Source organism: Mus caroli, chromosome 19 (genome assembly GCF_900094665.2).
Source record: "Mus caroli chromosome 19, CAROLI_EIJ_v1.1, whole genome shotgun sequence".
Classification (NCBI taxonomy): domain Eukaryota; kingdom Metazoa; phylum Chordata; class Mammalia; order Rodentia; family Muridae; genus Mus; species Mus caroli.
In genome coordinates this window covers 20,856,426-20,872,828 of record NC_034588.1, presented here as the reverse complement: position 1 = coordinate 20,872,828, position 16,403 = coordinate 20,856,426, and the positions used below count along the sequence as shown (strand labels likewise).

Sequence of the window (16,403 nt, the reverse complement as noted above, 5' to 3'; positions counted from 1 at the left end):
GCAAAGACAGCAATTACTTTTAGATGACTTTAAAAACACTGAAGAATGGCTTCAATGTCAGGTGCTGACAAGATGAGTGCCTTTGTAGACTATATCTTAAGTGTCCCTACTCTTTTCCAACTTCCATGTAAAAAGAATATATAAACATAGCAGCAGGCTATAGAACAGAGGAATTGATTGGCCTAGAACAAAGTATGACAACACCCATGCCAGCGCTTGTTCGCTTTTCTAGAAAGTTTTCCTCTGATTACAGAAGTGATTATACTGGTTAGGTTTTTGTCAATGTGATACAAACTAGAGCATTTAAGAAGAATGAATCTTAATTAAGGAAATTCCTCCATAGCACTTGTCTTGATTAATGACTGACGTTGGAGGTTCCATCCCATAGGAAGCAGTACCACTTTGGGCAAGTGGTCCTGGGTGGTTTAAGAAAACAGGCTGAGTAGCAGCGCCTCCTCGGCGTCTGCCTGAGTTCCTGCCCTGACTTCATTTGGTGATAGAGTATGACCTGAGAGTTTTACGATGAAATAAACTAAACTTAAACTAAGACAGTGGTTAAAAAATGATCATTATAGAAACAGTAATGACAAGGAACAATTTAAAAAACACATCGCACATTAATCCACTGGGAGATAACTTTTGAACTGATTCTATTCTGCTTAAATTTTAAGTGCATTAGTGATGGCTAATCTTCACTGTCAACTTAGTTGGCTCTACAATCAGTGTGGAATAGACTTCTGGGTACGACTGCGTGGGTACTGCTACAATGATTAGCAAAGGGCAGACCCATACTCAATGCTGAGAAGTGGCATTCACCTGGTTCTATTGCTGACTGAGAACTCAGTGTGGCCAGCTGCCTCATGTTCCTTCTGCCATGATGGACATGCCCCCTCAAAACTGTAAGTCAAAACCCCCCTCCCACATGTTTCTTCTTGTAGCTGTTTAGTCACAGTAACAAGAGTGATCAAGAGGACAGTGCTACCGCAATGAACATTCTGCAGCAGCACCTTTCACTATCACCCAGCAGTTCACCCTCAAGATGAGCATTTGACTATTTCCTTATTTCTACTCACATGTGAGTAACCATGTGCATATCTAATCTCCTATTCAGGAAGATAAATTGTAGAGCCTTTCAAGAGGGCATGTAATACTGTGTCATCAGTCTTAAAAAGTTATCTTTGTTGCTGGAGTTCAGCCTGGCACCAATACCTTGATGAAAGCAGCGATGTTCTTTGGCAATTCTTCTGTCTACAATTCTGTTTTTCTAAGACCAGTAGACGATGCTTTTGCATTGGTTCTCCTTGCAACTCTGCTGGTCTTCATTGGGTTTTGTCTTTGCTGACTACACTCTTGCATTGGTTTGCCTTGCTTTCTTCACTGATCTTTGTTTGTTGTGACTTTGTATAGAGAAAGACACCAAAGAACATCTGGTGGTATTCCAGCTGCTTCGTGTGGCTACCCAGGACTCCGGTGCTGATCAGCAGAGCCTCCCCGTGTCTTCTGGATGAGCTGCTGCTATGATTTGTGTTTGGTGACTAGACTGGACTGCACTGCTGATTGGTGTTTGGTGTTTTGCTAGTGGGCTGGACTCCTGACAAAGAAGATTGGAATCACCCCAAAGAATTATTTCTAAATGGTCCACAACATCCATTTCTTATGGATCTTTCTTTCCCCCTACTTCTGGTAGGTGGTAGGCTAGAAGGGAGGATGGGATGTTAAAGAAGCATAATTAAAGTAGGTTTTGAAAAATCTAAGTCTACAAGTAATTGATTAAAAATGCATACACTTGTGATATACAGTATAATCATAAGTGTGTATACATTGAGGGATTATAAAAACCAAGCTAATTACTTCAGTTATCATTGCTCTTATCATGAGACTATTTAAGATATTCCTGCCGCAAGCTTTAGCTATATACAGGAGATATTATTCTTTTAAAATGTATTGATTTTTGTGTCTGAGTGTTTTGTTTGTATGTATGTATCTTATGCCTGTGGAGGTCAGAAGAGGGTGTCAAATCCCTAGGAATTAGTGTTAAAAGCCACCATATGGGTACTGAGAAACAAACTCCAGTCCTCTGTTAGAACAGTGAGTGCTCTTAACCCCTGAGCGATCACTAAGCAACCGCTTCATGCCCTACATATAATATAATTCTGGACACTAAGTGGTATGAGGTCTTTAGGGCCTATTCATTCCATGTAAGTAAACTCTCCTTTCTTTCTTTATCACTTCCTCTACTTTTCTAACTATTGTTTTACTTGGTTTCCAATGAATTCAAACTTTTTTAGATTCCACATAAAAGTGAGATTATACTTTTACATGGTTTATTTTTACCTAGCATACATCCTCCAGGTCTCTATTTTCTTCTCAGATTTTAAAAATCTATTTTAGTTCAGTTTATACCTAAAAAAAAAAAAAAACCTAACTTAATTATTTTCTAAAAAGTCAATCCAAATATTACCAGTTGTCACAAACTGAGTAAAAATTCTTTTTTCTATGTAGCATGTCATACTTAACATTAATGGAATCTTCACATAATTATTTCTGGAGTTTACATATTTTTATCATTACCTAGTCTATTTTTTTTAAAAAGTCCTGTCTTTTAATTACTTAACATAATTAAATACCTAATGCCATAGTGTCTGTTTAATTTTTTAGCTGTTTTTAAGCTTTTCTTTTCTAATCAAAGTTATAAACATCTATTTTGGCATATTCAGAACAGTGTTAACATTATTTGCTGATTTCAAATATTTTTACATACACACACCTGCAGAAAAATCCTTCCCCCCCCCACCCCCCCAATACGAGGGGAATAAATTCTCATCCCTCAACTAGTCTCAGGCACTCAGTCTTTGACTATCTGAATTCATCGGGGAAATGATCACACACAAGGTCTGATTTTTTTTTTTTTTTTTTTTTTGGTTTGGTTTTTTTGTTTGTTTTTCGAGACAGGGTTTCTCTGTATAGCCCTGGCTGTCCTGGAACTCATTTTGTAGACCAGGCTGGCCTCCAACTCAGAAATCCGCCTGCTTCTGCCTCCCAAGTGCTGGGATTAAAGGCGTGCGCCACCACCGCCTGGCACATGGTCTGATTTTGAATCTGGTTACTTTTAATCACATTTTCAGATTCACTTACATCACACAGTGTTCCAGTAATTCATTCCTTTAGTATGGGCAACAGTCCATTTTACTAAGATATGTCACCTCGAGCTTTCCTTTTCTCACGGGATATGCATTGAGTTGTCATAGTCTGGGGCTATGGACACCCTTACTCATATGTGGTTTAGTATGAACACACCTATGGTTTTCCAGAGGCATAAAGAACCATCTTTTTCTACCAAGTTTTCTACTGGTTTTAGCTATACCTGATCCCTCCCATATACAGCAATTCTACAGTTTTCTCTCTTTTTAATGGTAAGCTGTTTTCCATAGTTGATGGCCCCAGATTCTATTCCTACCAGCCATAATAAGGACCCCCTTTCTGAATCCTTACTGACAGTTGCTGCTGTCTGCCATTACTATTGCCATTCTAGATGGTTTGAGACAGTGTTTCACTCGCTATGGTTATGATTTGAATGTCTCTCCTGTTAATGATGACAATGTCTTTTGTGTCTTTATTAGACATTTGTACATTTCTATTTTTTTCAAATGGAATGATAGTCAATCTTTAGTTGGCTAGTCACAATAGATTTTGCTTATCTATATCATACTCCTCAACCTCAAAAATAATCTGTAACATTTATAAAAATGTGTTTATTGAAACATTGAAACATGCCGGGCAGTGGTGGTGCACGCCTTTAATTCTAGCTTTTGGGAGGCAGAGGCAGGCAGATTTCTGAGTTCAGGGCCAGCCTGGTCTACAGAGTGAGTTTCAGGACAGTCAGGGCTACACAGAGAAATCCTGTCTCAAAAAAAAAAACAAACAAAAAACAACAAAAAAAACCAAACAAACAAAAAATAAAACAGAAACCAAACAAACAAAAACATAGAAACATAAAACATAAAATAAAATGCCATGTGTCTACTCCACAGCACCATTAGTCACCATTACTCTCTAGTCTTTCTTCATGACTAAAACAAACACACAAACCAAACCATAACAGCACTATCTGTCTATATAAACACGTGGTGACCATTTACGACCATTTACAACATCCCAGCCACTGTCCAACCACTCAAAAGAATTTGTTGTTTTATTAAAACACTAATGTACTAAAACTATGTAAAGTCTACACTATATTTAGTTTTATTCCAATAACCTACTATAAACATTTTTCTTTAAGTCTTTAATAAAGAATGATCCTTAGTAGACTAAAACACTCCAGTTTGTGATGGACTGTAATGTTAACGGATTCCTCACTTCAGAGGGCATGCCTTTCTAATGTTTTACAATTGTAAATGCTACTTTTATATATCAAACCTTGTATTTAATAGCCAGCACTGAGTACTAAGTAACAACACTATGACAATCAGTAGTCCGTGGGACAGTTGTTGAGGAATTAACATTACACTCTTTTCAGGGGCAGGAAAGTGAGAAGCTGGGGAGCTTTCTTGAGGCTACGGAGCAAATTGGTAGAACAGCTAGAATACAAATTAGGTCTGTATGCCACAAAGAGGCACCTTTAACTATGCCGTACACTGTCTCTGTCATTGTTTTATTAAGAGAGACGAAGTCCATGAACAGAAATGCTCTGACTCATCATCTCACGAGTACTGGATATCTAGCACGGCAAGATACTATTACTTTCTACTCTTGCAGTACTGCTAGCTCGTGTATATGTCCTTTGTTTGTAAATGTTTTTACCCTTGTTTTGCAGTCCGAGAGTTTGAATCTGGTGCTGTACTACCCAGCTACATCTTCTCGAATCTACTCACGTCTATTCTGAGATGACACTTCACTAAGTTGCCCATCCCCAGTGACTGAGCTCACTATGTAGCCCTGATTCCATTCTGCTTGTGCTCCTCCTGCCTCCCATTTGAGTAGCTGTGATCCCAAGTGTGTGCCACCACACTCAGACTGAAATGCACTTCTCAGTTGCTCTAGACAACGGGTACTTTTGTTAACTACTACTTCTCAGAGATAAAGCACAAAACCCAGAACCTTAGAACAACAGAAACAGTCTTTAAAAAAAATTCAGTACATTTTACTGAAACAAGCAAAGAGCACACAAGGCTAGTGGTGCGGAGTCAGTGACAGGAAGCACAGCAAGTCCTCCTGAAGCCAAGGAAGTGGACAAGATGTGAGCACAGCACAGAAGTAGATCCAGGGAGCTGGGACAAAATCTCATCAGTGAGCTATGTATTTACCATAAGATGGTCTCAAATGAGCAAGAATTTCTCCTTGGTGCATTGCTTCTGATGTTATGAGAATGGGCCCTGAAAGGGTCCAGGACTAGCAGGCAAGTCTCCTGTCACATTTTATCACACTGACCTTTCAGTCCCAATTCACCCCCCCAGGCCCAACCCCACTATCATGCTATAGAGCAGAAATAAAGAACTGCAGTAATCAGTATCCCTGACATTAACCACGTGACCTGTGCATCTCTACTCCCACGAAGCTGCTGTTTCTAGTGAACCATTTCTGCTGTTTCCAACTGGACTCAGAGCTCCCCAGACTCTCCAAGAGTTATGCTACTTTCTAACTGTCGGGTGGCTCTCTCCAGTAGAGTTCATCTGGTAGACAGTACCAGTCTAGTGCCAGCAGCTGGGAATGATAACCTGCACTAAGCCGGGGAAGCCCGCTGCAGCTCATCTCACCTAATCTTTTTATTGGTAGGAGGACCTGTGTGAGAAAGAAACCTGTGTGAAAGAAACCCAGAATATTCGGCATACTAGCTCAAGCAATCCTCACACTAACATCAAGATAGACAGTAGTCTTCATTTTAAAATTAAATCTCAAAGGATTACTTTCCTTGTCCCTACAATATGAGCCAGGCTGATGCAATGCTAAGAGTGTCTGCTCTGTCTGCTCCTTTGGGTAGCTCCCTCCTGAAACTCACAGCCATGAACAGAGATGGAGAGGTCTACTCCCCTCTGTTGGCTTAAATTCTCTTGGAAGTAAAAACTATATTTACCCTGAAAGACTAGGAGATGAGGAAAAGGGAACTTGGAAGAGAGACCAGAGCTAGTGAACCACAACTACAGGCAGCTCTCTTGGAGCGCACCGACCTTCAACTGCACCTCTTTCAACTGCCCCAACCCCGGGAGGCTGTTAGAAAAGAACCGTATATTGTTATGGAATCCTAATACCATAAACAACAAACGAAAAATGGAGATGCCTCTGTAACAGAAAAGGGAACAAAGGGGCTCTCATTCTGACTGATGAGTACTAAATGTTCTAGATGACCCAAGTATAGCTAAGTCTAAGCCTCAAAATACTCCAGAGACTTCCATCTCCCCATCTCTAAAGGGAAGAAACAATGCTGTGAGAGGTGAGAGCTACACTGGTCCTCTGGAGAGCACCTATATGCGGAGATGCCCCCTGATCCTGACACCACAGGACTGCAGAGGCCTTGGCCACCCACGTGACCGATAGGCTTCTTTCCAAGTCTGTCCCTGCTCTCTCCTTTCCTTTCTGAGAGCAAAGGATATGAATATGACTCTACTATTTCAGCTCCTTGACAGGTGTCCAGAGAACACCATGATATAATTTCAATTCTCAGTAATTTAATAATCTTAGTGAGTTGTATTGACCCCTTACGTTGGGTTCTTTATGCCTTTAGTCTACCAACATATTTCCTTCACCAGTGTCTCAAGCTGTACCAGTGGGAGATGCCAACCCTTCTGTAATTATGAGGATTTCTCTGGAAACCACAACCGCCTTGACCCTCTGGGGCTGCTGGAACATTACTTTGAGGGGTAAATTACTACCGAGACTTAAAGGGTGGATGGGCAGCATTGCCTATGGAGAATGAATAACAGTTCTACCTTCAGATCCAGCTTGGCCACGCTCTGTAAAACCCAGATGCGATGGGACCAGGCATTGTAGTTGCTGGGGTATCTCCCTGCTGCTTCACTGCAGACTTCCATCTCTTCCTGTATTATCCGCTGTGTCCTCTCTGCAGGAACTGCACCTAAGCTTCCTTTGGCCACAGAGGAGGGCAGGGACGTTTCCTGACTTAACTGCTGCAGCACCCAGCGCCTATTAATATAGCACAGGGGAAAGAAGAGGGAAGAACATGGGTGAGAGAGGAAAACAATCATTTCCCTTGATTCTAGTTTCAATGTGCAGGTAAGACAAACAATCTATAAGCTCAGCTATGGGGCTATCAAGGGGCTGCTGCTACTGTGCTATGGAGTGTAAGTCAACTTAACAGTGTGTGAGGGATGGGGCTGCCATTCACAGTCACATCTCTGACCCATAATTATTCCTGTCTGAAAGAATTACAGGGATGGAAATGGAGAGGAGCCTGAGGAAGAGAAGGTCTAGCGACAGGCCCAAAGTGGAATCCAGCTCAAGGGGAGGTCCCAAGGCCTGACACCATTACTGAGGCTATGGGGTATGCCTCCACAAAAAGGGATCTATCATGACTGTCCTCTGAATAACCCAACAAGCAGCTGAAAGAGTCAGATGCAGATATTTGCAACCAACCAATAGAAAGAAGCAGCTGACCCTTGTTGTTGAATTAGGGAAAGGCTGAAAGAAGCTGAGGAGAAGGGTGATCCTGCAGGAGGACCAGCAGTCTTAATTAATCTGGATCCCGAAACAGACAGCATACACCAGCTGATATGAAGCCCCCAACACACATACAGTAGAGGACTTCCGGGTTTGTGTTCATTCAGAGATGAAGTACCTAACCCTCAAGAGACTGGAGGCCCCAGGGAGTTTCGAGGTCAGGTGGGGTGTGGGGTGGAGGCATCCATGTGGAGATGGGGTGGGGTAGGGAGGAGGTGTGGGATGTGGAGCAGTTGGAGGGTGGATGGGGGAGGGGCAGGGAATGGAATATGGAGTGTGAAAAATAAATTAAAAATAAATTTAAAAGAAAGTAAGTTTCATGCTCATGTTTTGATTTTGTAAGAACAATAGCCTCTTGTTTTTCTATAAAAATACATTGTTTCTAAACTTAAAAAAAAACAAAAACAAAAACAGTGTGGGTCAGAAGGGAGACATGAGAATGACAGACAGGAAAGGGAAGCTTGTCTAAAACTTAAAATCTGTCAAAAAGAAGTCATCAGCTCCAAAATGCCAACTTCCAAACTCTACTTGACCAAGAAATATGTGCCTGTGTGCGCGTGCACACGTGCGTGGCAGGCTGGGCACAAGGCTGAGGGCACTGGGAGGAGGCAGCTAACTCATGTGTCAGCTATGTGTGCACGCCTCTCCTGCATTTGTTTGCAAACAAAGGGCTCTGTTTTGATAGCTGTCATTAAGCAAAATTTCTATAAATCAGCATAAAATGTGGAAAACATAAAATATATTGAAGCATCAAGGTTGGCAATGTCCTTAGCCACAGATTTTCCTCTTGTCTATGAATATTTTGCATCAGCATACATTTCAGTCAAAAGCAACAGAAAAGGTTTCAAACCAGTTTATAATTTTATGGAAGCATACTTTCAGACTGAAAAATTTCAAACCCGTAGGTACAGAAAAACGAGTAAGAAAATTCATTTCATTGTTAAACAATGAAGTTTCACAACAAAACAGTTTTGCTTTTAAATTACAGATCTCCTCCCCAATAACTGAGATGTGTGTTCGATCGTTTCCTTCTGGCACCGGCCAAGCCTTCACCTCCCTCCCCCAACACTAGCATATGACTCTCTGAGGCATACCATGCCAATTTTGGTAAGGAAGAAAATACAACTAACTGGTTTGATAAGAGCCCACTGACAATGCTAGCCCAAGGTTTTAGCCCCGATGCCTCAAACCTGCTCAAAAACCCAACAGTGTTCATGACAGAAATGCTTGAGATGTAAGGAGGACAAGGTGACTGAGAATAACTCCTCCAGACCAGCAGGCCACACTGGTGTAGTTTAGCGAAGGGAAAGGAGTTACATGAGACCTCAGAAAAGCATGTTTCCCCAATAACAGAATTTTCAGTCTTTAGTTGTACACTGGCTGTCTTAGATTCCCACCCTAAAGACACTCTTTGCATGTATGTTTTTAATAGCTTTTCACTTACTCCAAGCATCAATCAGTTACCTTTAGCTTCTTTAAAATTTACCTATAATCATCTCAACCACTAGACCACCATGCGTACCAGGACCACAGCTTATAGGGAGTTGGTCTGTTGCTGGGTATATAAATTCTAAATTCTAAAATCTAAACATCTGGTTGCATCCAGACGGGCATGTCCTCACATCCAGTGGCCTTTGTTATGTAGACCTTGCTCTGCAATGTAAAGCCGCTGTGAACAGAAGGCTGGAGCCTGTGACTGGGCAGCAGAGAGAGGCAGGGCCTGAGAAACCAAATGAGGGGTCCTGGGAGAGACCACGGGGAGAAGGGGAGAGAAGATGGACAGAGCAGGAGGTCTCCATTAGACGGGATGGACCAGGAGCACGTGGCTGAGAGAAATGCCCCCTTAGGACAGGCTGATGGAGCAAACCAGCCTGGACTAGACTCAAACAGCAAGTAGCAAGAGGCCTGTGGTTTGACTACAGGTGAGAACAGCATAGAATCTACCAAATCTAGGCTTGCAGCTTATAAATAAAACACCAGGATTTTGTGTCTTACGAACTAACTAGAATATATAATTCATTTACACAAGCCCATGTATTATAGTTAAGTATCTAAATGCAATCTCCAAAACAGTTACAGATGGCTGAAAGCAACCAGCATTAGTGAGCACTTATTATGTGCCAGACACTGTAGCAGAGATTGTATGCAGGATTTTAAGAGCACTGAACTATGAATTCTATGAGACAAGTATAAGTATTGGTCATGTTTTGTGAATATGAAGACTCAGACTCGAAGGACCATGGCACTCAGGTAGCAAGTGATAATTCTTAGAATCAAATGTATATAATGTGACTTTAGAATTCAAATTCTGAACAAACACATAGTCGTAAGCTCTGATCTTAAATACTGAACAGGAACACAACACTATCAACCACACCTGTGAATCCATGTCTCTGGACTCTTAGGAAACTTAGTTAAGGCCAGTTTTCCCAGATGCAGATCCTTAATTGGACTTAAAGTGCCAGAGAGGATGAGCTCTTTCCTGTAACAAAGAAGAAAACCGTCACTTTTCTATTCAAGCATTCCTTATTGCTTTCAGTAAAATTCATGGTGAATCACCAAGAATTATTAAAGAACAGACAACCAACCAGAGAGGCCGAGGGAACGGCTCAGTGAGCAAAGTGCTTCCTGTGTGAGTGTGATCCCCAGAACCTACATAGAGATCAGGCCGCAGCAGGCAGGAGCCTGTGATCTCAAGTGCAGGAGGCAGGGGGATTTGGGGCTGTCTCAAGTCACCACATAGGCGTCATCTGTCTGCAAATCCCTAGGTCTCATCCTAGAGAAACTAAACCAGGAATGGTATGAGTGAACTATATTAAAGTTAAAAATTATTGCTTCATTTTGTCAACATGGCAAAAGCTAGGATCATCTGGGAAGAGGTATCTCAAGTGAGAAAAAGCCGTCAGCATTAAACTGGTCTATGGGCAAGTCTGTGGGGCATTTTCTTGATTAGTGATTGATATGGGAGGCCCAGCCTCCTGTGGGCTGTGGTACCCTACCCCTGGTTCTGAGTTATATATGAAAATGGGCTGAGAAAGCATGGGAAGCAGCCAGGAAGCTGTGCTCTTCCACTACTTCTGCTTCAGTTCCTGCCTCCAGGTTCCTTCCGTGAGCTCCTGCTCTGACTGCCCTCACTCGTGTGTGTGTGTGTGTGTGTGTGTGTGTGTGTGTGTGTGAGACCTGAGACTTCTAAGCTGAGATAAACCCTTTTCTCTCTGAGTTGATTTGGGTCATGATGTTTTACTACAGCAATAAAAACTTGACTAAGACAGGCGTCAACTACGGTTTGGTTTAAAATTTATCATTTTAAATGATAAATTTTAGAAATAATCCTTAAATTTTAAATGGTAGGTGGTCCTGAGCACCTGATGAAATCTCATACTGCACGATTCAGGATGCAAATTCATTGCCCAGTATGTTCATGCTGTATACAGTCAGCAGTTATGTGGTAGGTTGGAAGGTACAGGGGCCTCGGAACGTATCTTCCTAGGATAAGGAGGGAACCACTGTATGTATTTTTCTCTTCAAATCCTTCTAGCTTTTGCTCCCAGAAGTTCTCTCAGCTGCTTCCTCCACCCTTTAGCAGTCCCTACTGTATTTTATTTTATTTTTCCTAGTTCATTTTGTTGTACATTCTGGCTCTAAGATGCTCCAGGCCCATCCTGTACACTTCCTGCCTTGGTCTTTCAGTCAGTCATTTCTCCAGTAGGCCCATTTTCTTTTACTGAAATCCAACTAGTTCTGATAGGCTAAAAAACAGTTTCATATGGACCAACCAAATATCCTATTTTACAGATGTAAAACCTGAGGTGTGGAGAGACTCAGAAACTTGCTCAAAGTGGCAGAACCACTGTTCCTATTCAGACACCTCAGAAATGTCAATAATAGACGTTATTAAACTCTTAAAAATCAGTCATAAATACAAAACCCAGTATTATGTGATTTTTGTTTAAAATAAACAGAAAGTTAAGTAAAATACAATTTAAGTAATCTCTAATCATAAAGAATTATTATTTTTATGGCTCTGTCCATAAAAATTCAGAACAACATTCAACAGACTTCATTTTTACTCATCATTCATATTCTGCTTTCTTTTAAGAAAATTTCTTTTAGTCTAATGAAATACCAGTTGATTTAAACCCATGTACATATTTTTGTCATTTAGCTGAAAAACAAAACTTCAATAAAAATGGTTTTTGTCTGAATTAATTGAATGTCATCTCTCTTCCAATCCCCAAATGTCAGATTTTTTTTTTCTTTTTAAAGATTTACTTATTTTATATAAGTACACTGTAGCTGTCTCAGACACACCAGAAGAGGGCATCAAATATCATTACAGATGGTTGTGAGTCATCATGTGGTTGCTGGGAGTTGAACTCAAGACCTCTGGAAGAGAAGTCAGTGCTCTTAACCACTGTACCATCTCTCCAGCCCCCAAAGATTTATTTATTTATTTCATGTATGTGAGTACACTGCCACTGTCTTCAGTCACTCCAGAAGAGGGCGCCAGATCCCGTTACAGATGGTTGTGAGCCACCATGTGGTTGCTGGGATTTGAACTCAGGACCTCTGGAAGAGCAGTCAGTGCTCTTAACTGCTGAGCCACCTCTCCAGCCCTGTCAGATATTTCAAGTGCTCACAGTATCACAATTGTGATGGCTAAATGAATGCTGAAGGCCTGTGGCCTTAAATGTTCTTCCCATGCATTCTCCTGGCACTTGAGTGCAGCTAAACTATCAGGCCACGCCTGGTGATCCAATCGCTCATACAAAGTGCCTGTTATCCCCAAACACGGGGAGAAAACAAGAAGGCATCAAACAGTATATTGTAATTCAGCAGACCAATCTATATTTTAGGTAAAATATACTTATAGAAAATAGACAGTTACAAGGGGCATAGTACATGTATTAGAACTGTCGTGGAGATATTACAAAGAATTTGCCTAAGAAGTAAACACAGGATGCTATGGGCAATTGGTTTATATTTCATTTTTCAAGCAGCTAAAACTCATAGGGTTCTATGTCTTCAGAAATCTGGACAAACTTCATTTTACCACTGAAGAAAACAACCTACCTCACATTCCATGCAGTGGTGAAGTCTGGGTTGAGAAGCAGCAGGGTGCAGGTGACATCAGCCAGTTCTAAAATAAAGAGATGCGCATAAGCACACAGCCCTGCCCGGCGGAGCCCGGCGCCTTTGATGGTCCTCATCACTCTTTCATGACAACCTGTATCTCTGACCATACGAACTTTAAGCAGACAGACCTTTATAAGACTGTTAGCCTCAAGATTTTCTTTTATTTGTGATGTGTATAATTCTTTTAAAAGTTAACAAGTTCACAATATGCCCATAAGGACTAGTTCATCTTTCGCTCTTTTAGTAGAGCTGGCAATAATCTAATTTACACTAAATAACGATTTTGAAACCACCATGCCTTTAATTCTACCAATGTCTCAAACACTAATTTTCAAAGAGAGGTGAGAAAGAAAAAAAAACAAAACACCTATAATCTAATTTACATTCTACTGCAAAAATTTCCTTCTACACGTTTTACATAGTCATAGCAATGATAAAAGTATAGTAATCATTTTTTAAAAAAATTTTAATGGTCTATTTTCTTTGATTATATTTCCTGAAAGAGAATCACAATGGCAAAACAATACACAAATCAACGTGTCTCCTGCTGTGTCAGATTGTCCTCTAAATGGACTGCGACAATTTTATACTGCTAGAGAGTCAGGTGACTTTTGTCCCTATTCTAACCTATTTATTATACTTTCAAATATCAATGTGATGGCTTTAAAGAAACACGACACTCTACTGGGTTTTACTCTTACACGGTTAACCTCCAGCTGCACATCTCTTTTTGTTTACTATTTGCAGTTCGTCGAGGACATGCTATTCATATTTTTCATGGTCTTAACAAGATGTTCATGGACACAAGCAAACTCCATAAGCCTGCTGGTAAAAGAACGAAATTGGCCAATTCTAGACATTTTGTTGTTTCTAAAATTGAAGATCACTTTAGAATTGCTATTGTTAACCTAGAGACATAACGCTAGAGTAGGTAAGGGCAATTAAACGCCAAGTGTATACAGTCTAGAAGTCGCTGATACACTTTCTGTGGCCCTGCTGGGAGCAGCACAGTCTAAAGCTATAATCAGTCACATTAGTTCACTGCAGCCTACAGCCGTGAGCCAAGCTACTTCTGCTAACTTTACGGGAGAAACATGAAACTTACAGAGTTCTTAAAGATTATTCTATGTATATGATGCTTTGTCTATATTATGTTTCACCTATGAATGTATGTATGCATGTGTGCCTACTGCCAGTAGAGGTTATTGGGAGCCCTGGAACTGGAGTTACAGACAGTTGTGAGCCACCATTTAGGTGCGGGGAATTGAACCCAGGTCCTGTGTTAGAGCAACCAGTGCTCTTAATGCACTGAGGCGTCCCCCCAGCCCTGAGATTTAGAGTTTTCATCGACCAATTTGTGACAAGGTTAATAACCCTGACACTTTTGGCATGTCACTTATACTGCAATTAAAATGCCTGTCTATAACAGATAAATAAAATGTTCTCAGTGCTTAGTACAGGATAAACTTCACACATAAGAGCAAACACTTAAGCATCTCATGCAACCACTTAAAAATGGTCCAATTAACTACTGATTAGTCCCACATAATGTCAATGATTACAATTGTTCGGCACCTATGATTCTACGGCTACTGATCACTCTGGACACTCAACCCTTGAGAAGCAGGAACTGTGACTTGTGACCCACATTGCCTCATTGCAAGTTCCTACATGCAAGCGCGCTGGACAAATAAATACAACCTAATCATCTCCATGTTCTTCATTTTTAATAGTTTTTGACAATAGTTTAGTGTCAAGGAAACTAATATGATGTTCTATATCACTATTAACTCAGTCCACAAGCATTCTAAGTATCAACAATGAGTAAAGATTAAACAGAACCACTTGAGGAATGGGTGTAATTCTAATAAGACCTGATTTTATCCTTCATAAGGTTATCTTCTTGCTGGGAAGGACAAACAAAGGACATATACTGCATATGGGGACTTCCAAAAAAAGCTATGTCTAATTCTATTTTTTAACATAATATTTTTGTTGATTCTTTGGAAATTTCATATCATGTACCCTTATCACACGCATTTTCTAGTCTTTCCATGTCTGTCCCCTACCCTTGTGACCTCCCCCATAAAAGAAAATAAAAAGTAAAAAAGTAAAAAAGAAAGAAAAGAAAGAAGGAAGAAAGGAAGAAAGAGAGAGAAAGAGAGAGAGAGAGAGAGAACAAGCAAGTGAACACAAGTCTACTTTGTGTCATCTCTATACTTAACCACTGGAGCACGGCCATTCTGAGTGGCCAGCCCCTTAAATAGATCTGGGTCCTTCCTCCCACATCTACCAGAAGCCATCAGTTGGGAAGGGCTGCTCGTCAGCACCCCTATCACACTGTTTAAGAGTTCTTTGATTGCTTCCTGTTTAGGCTGCTACTTTGGGGCTAACATTAGGAGATGGAGCACACGCACTGCTCAGTTTTCCATCTTTCCCATCTCTCCATCACATATTTGTTTGTCACAGTGGTAGAGGTGGGTGAGGGGCTGGCTTCTGCTCTGACTAGCTCTTCCTAGTCCCATGGGGACTATGAATGAATGCAACGGTAAAAGCACTGGGGACCGCAGAAAATATGGGAAAGCCAAAGGACTACAGACAGCTACAGCAGAAAGAGGCAAATCATGTTACACCTAAACTGGCTAAAACCTTAGCCTGAAAAAACAGTTATCAGTACCCGGTCCCAGCATGCACTATGGCACATGGAAAGATATCTATGTGATAGGGAAGCTGTGGAGTTTCTCTGATGTCTGAAATTGTTCCAAAGCTGTTCCACTCTGAGTACACTGGCTCTTGGTTCCTGGGATTCTTTCTACATTACAGCGAAGGCACAAGAGTTACCTCTGTGTGTGTGTGTTTCATGCAACTCCTACTCCCTACTCCCGCACTGCAGCACAGGCAGAGCCAGTGAGCATAATGAACATGGAGCTTTCAGTATCAGCCTTGCTCTTCACACTCAGTGGGAGCCATGCTGCAGCCGTGGGCCATACCGATCTGAGTGGCCTGTGCTGCCACCTGAGACCTTGGCAATGTCCGTGGTCTGCCTCCAAAGGCCTCATCTGGGCCCATGTTCATGGTCTGTGCTGTCACCAGAAACCATAAAGTGAACACCAAAGTCCCCATGCTTCAGCGAGAGGTTTGGAAGCAGGCTCCTAAATGCAGTGCTTCCTCTGCTAGTGACTGCCGCTGCTACGACCACAGCCTTGCTGCACCCCTCAGGGCGGGTTATGAGCAAAACAAACACATAAGAAATCACTTAACCTCGCTGTGCTTTATCTTCTCATAAATGAAGCTCATGACAGAACTACCTCATAGAAGTGTTAAATGACTAAAACCATGACGGATAGGACTGTTGTGTTTTACCCAAATAAAGAGAGAAGTCATATGTTTGGTGCAGGTGCTGCTACGGTAAGGTGTGGGGGAAAGGGGGCCTCTGTGGGCCCATGCTGAGGCATCCCTTTCTCCTGAGGGATCAGCCATAGGATGATGGTATAGTATAGAATAGAGTTTATTCAGGGCATGGGGAGGATAGTAAGACAGAGAAAGGCAGAGAGAGGGAAGGGAAGGGGGAAGGGAAGGGGGAAGGGAAGGGG

The 16,403-nt window shown here is 41.4% G+C and overlaps 1 protein-coding gene across 1 annotated transcript in view; it reads right to left on the bottom strand.

Moving 5' to 3' along the window:
- The window catches only part of Ptar1 (protein prenyltransferase alpha subunit repeat containing 1), a 41,943-nt gene that overhangs the window by 13,082 nt on the left and 12,458 nt on the right, over positions 1-16,403 (bottom strand). The window contains exons 3-5 of the mRNA XM_021152152.2: positions 12,748-12,814; positions 10,052-10,156; positions 6,927-7,140 (exon numbers count right to left, since the gene is read on the bottom strand). Of these exons, the coding sequence (XP_021007811.1) occupies positions 6,927-7,140; positions 10,052-10,156; positions 12,748-12,814 (386 nt within the window). The remainder of the gene's footprint in view (positions 1-6,926; positions 7,141-10,051; positions 10,157-12,747; positions 12,815-16,403) is intronic.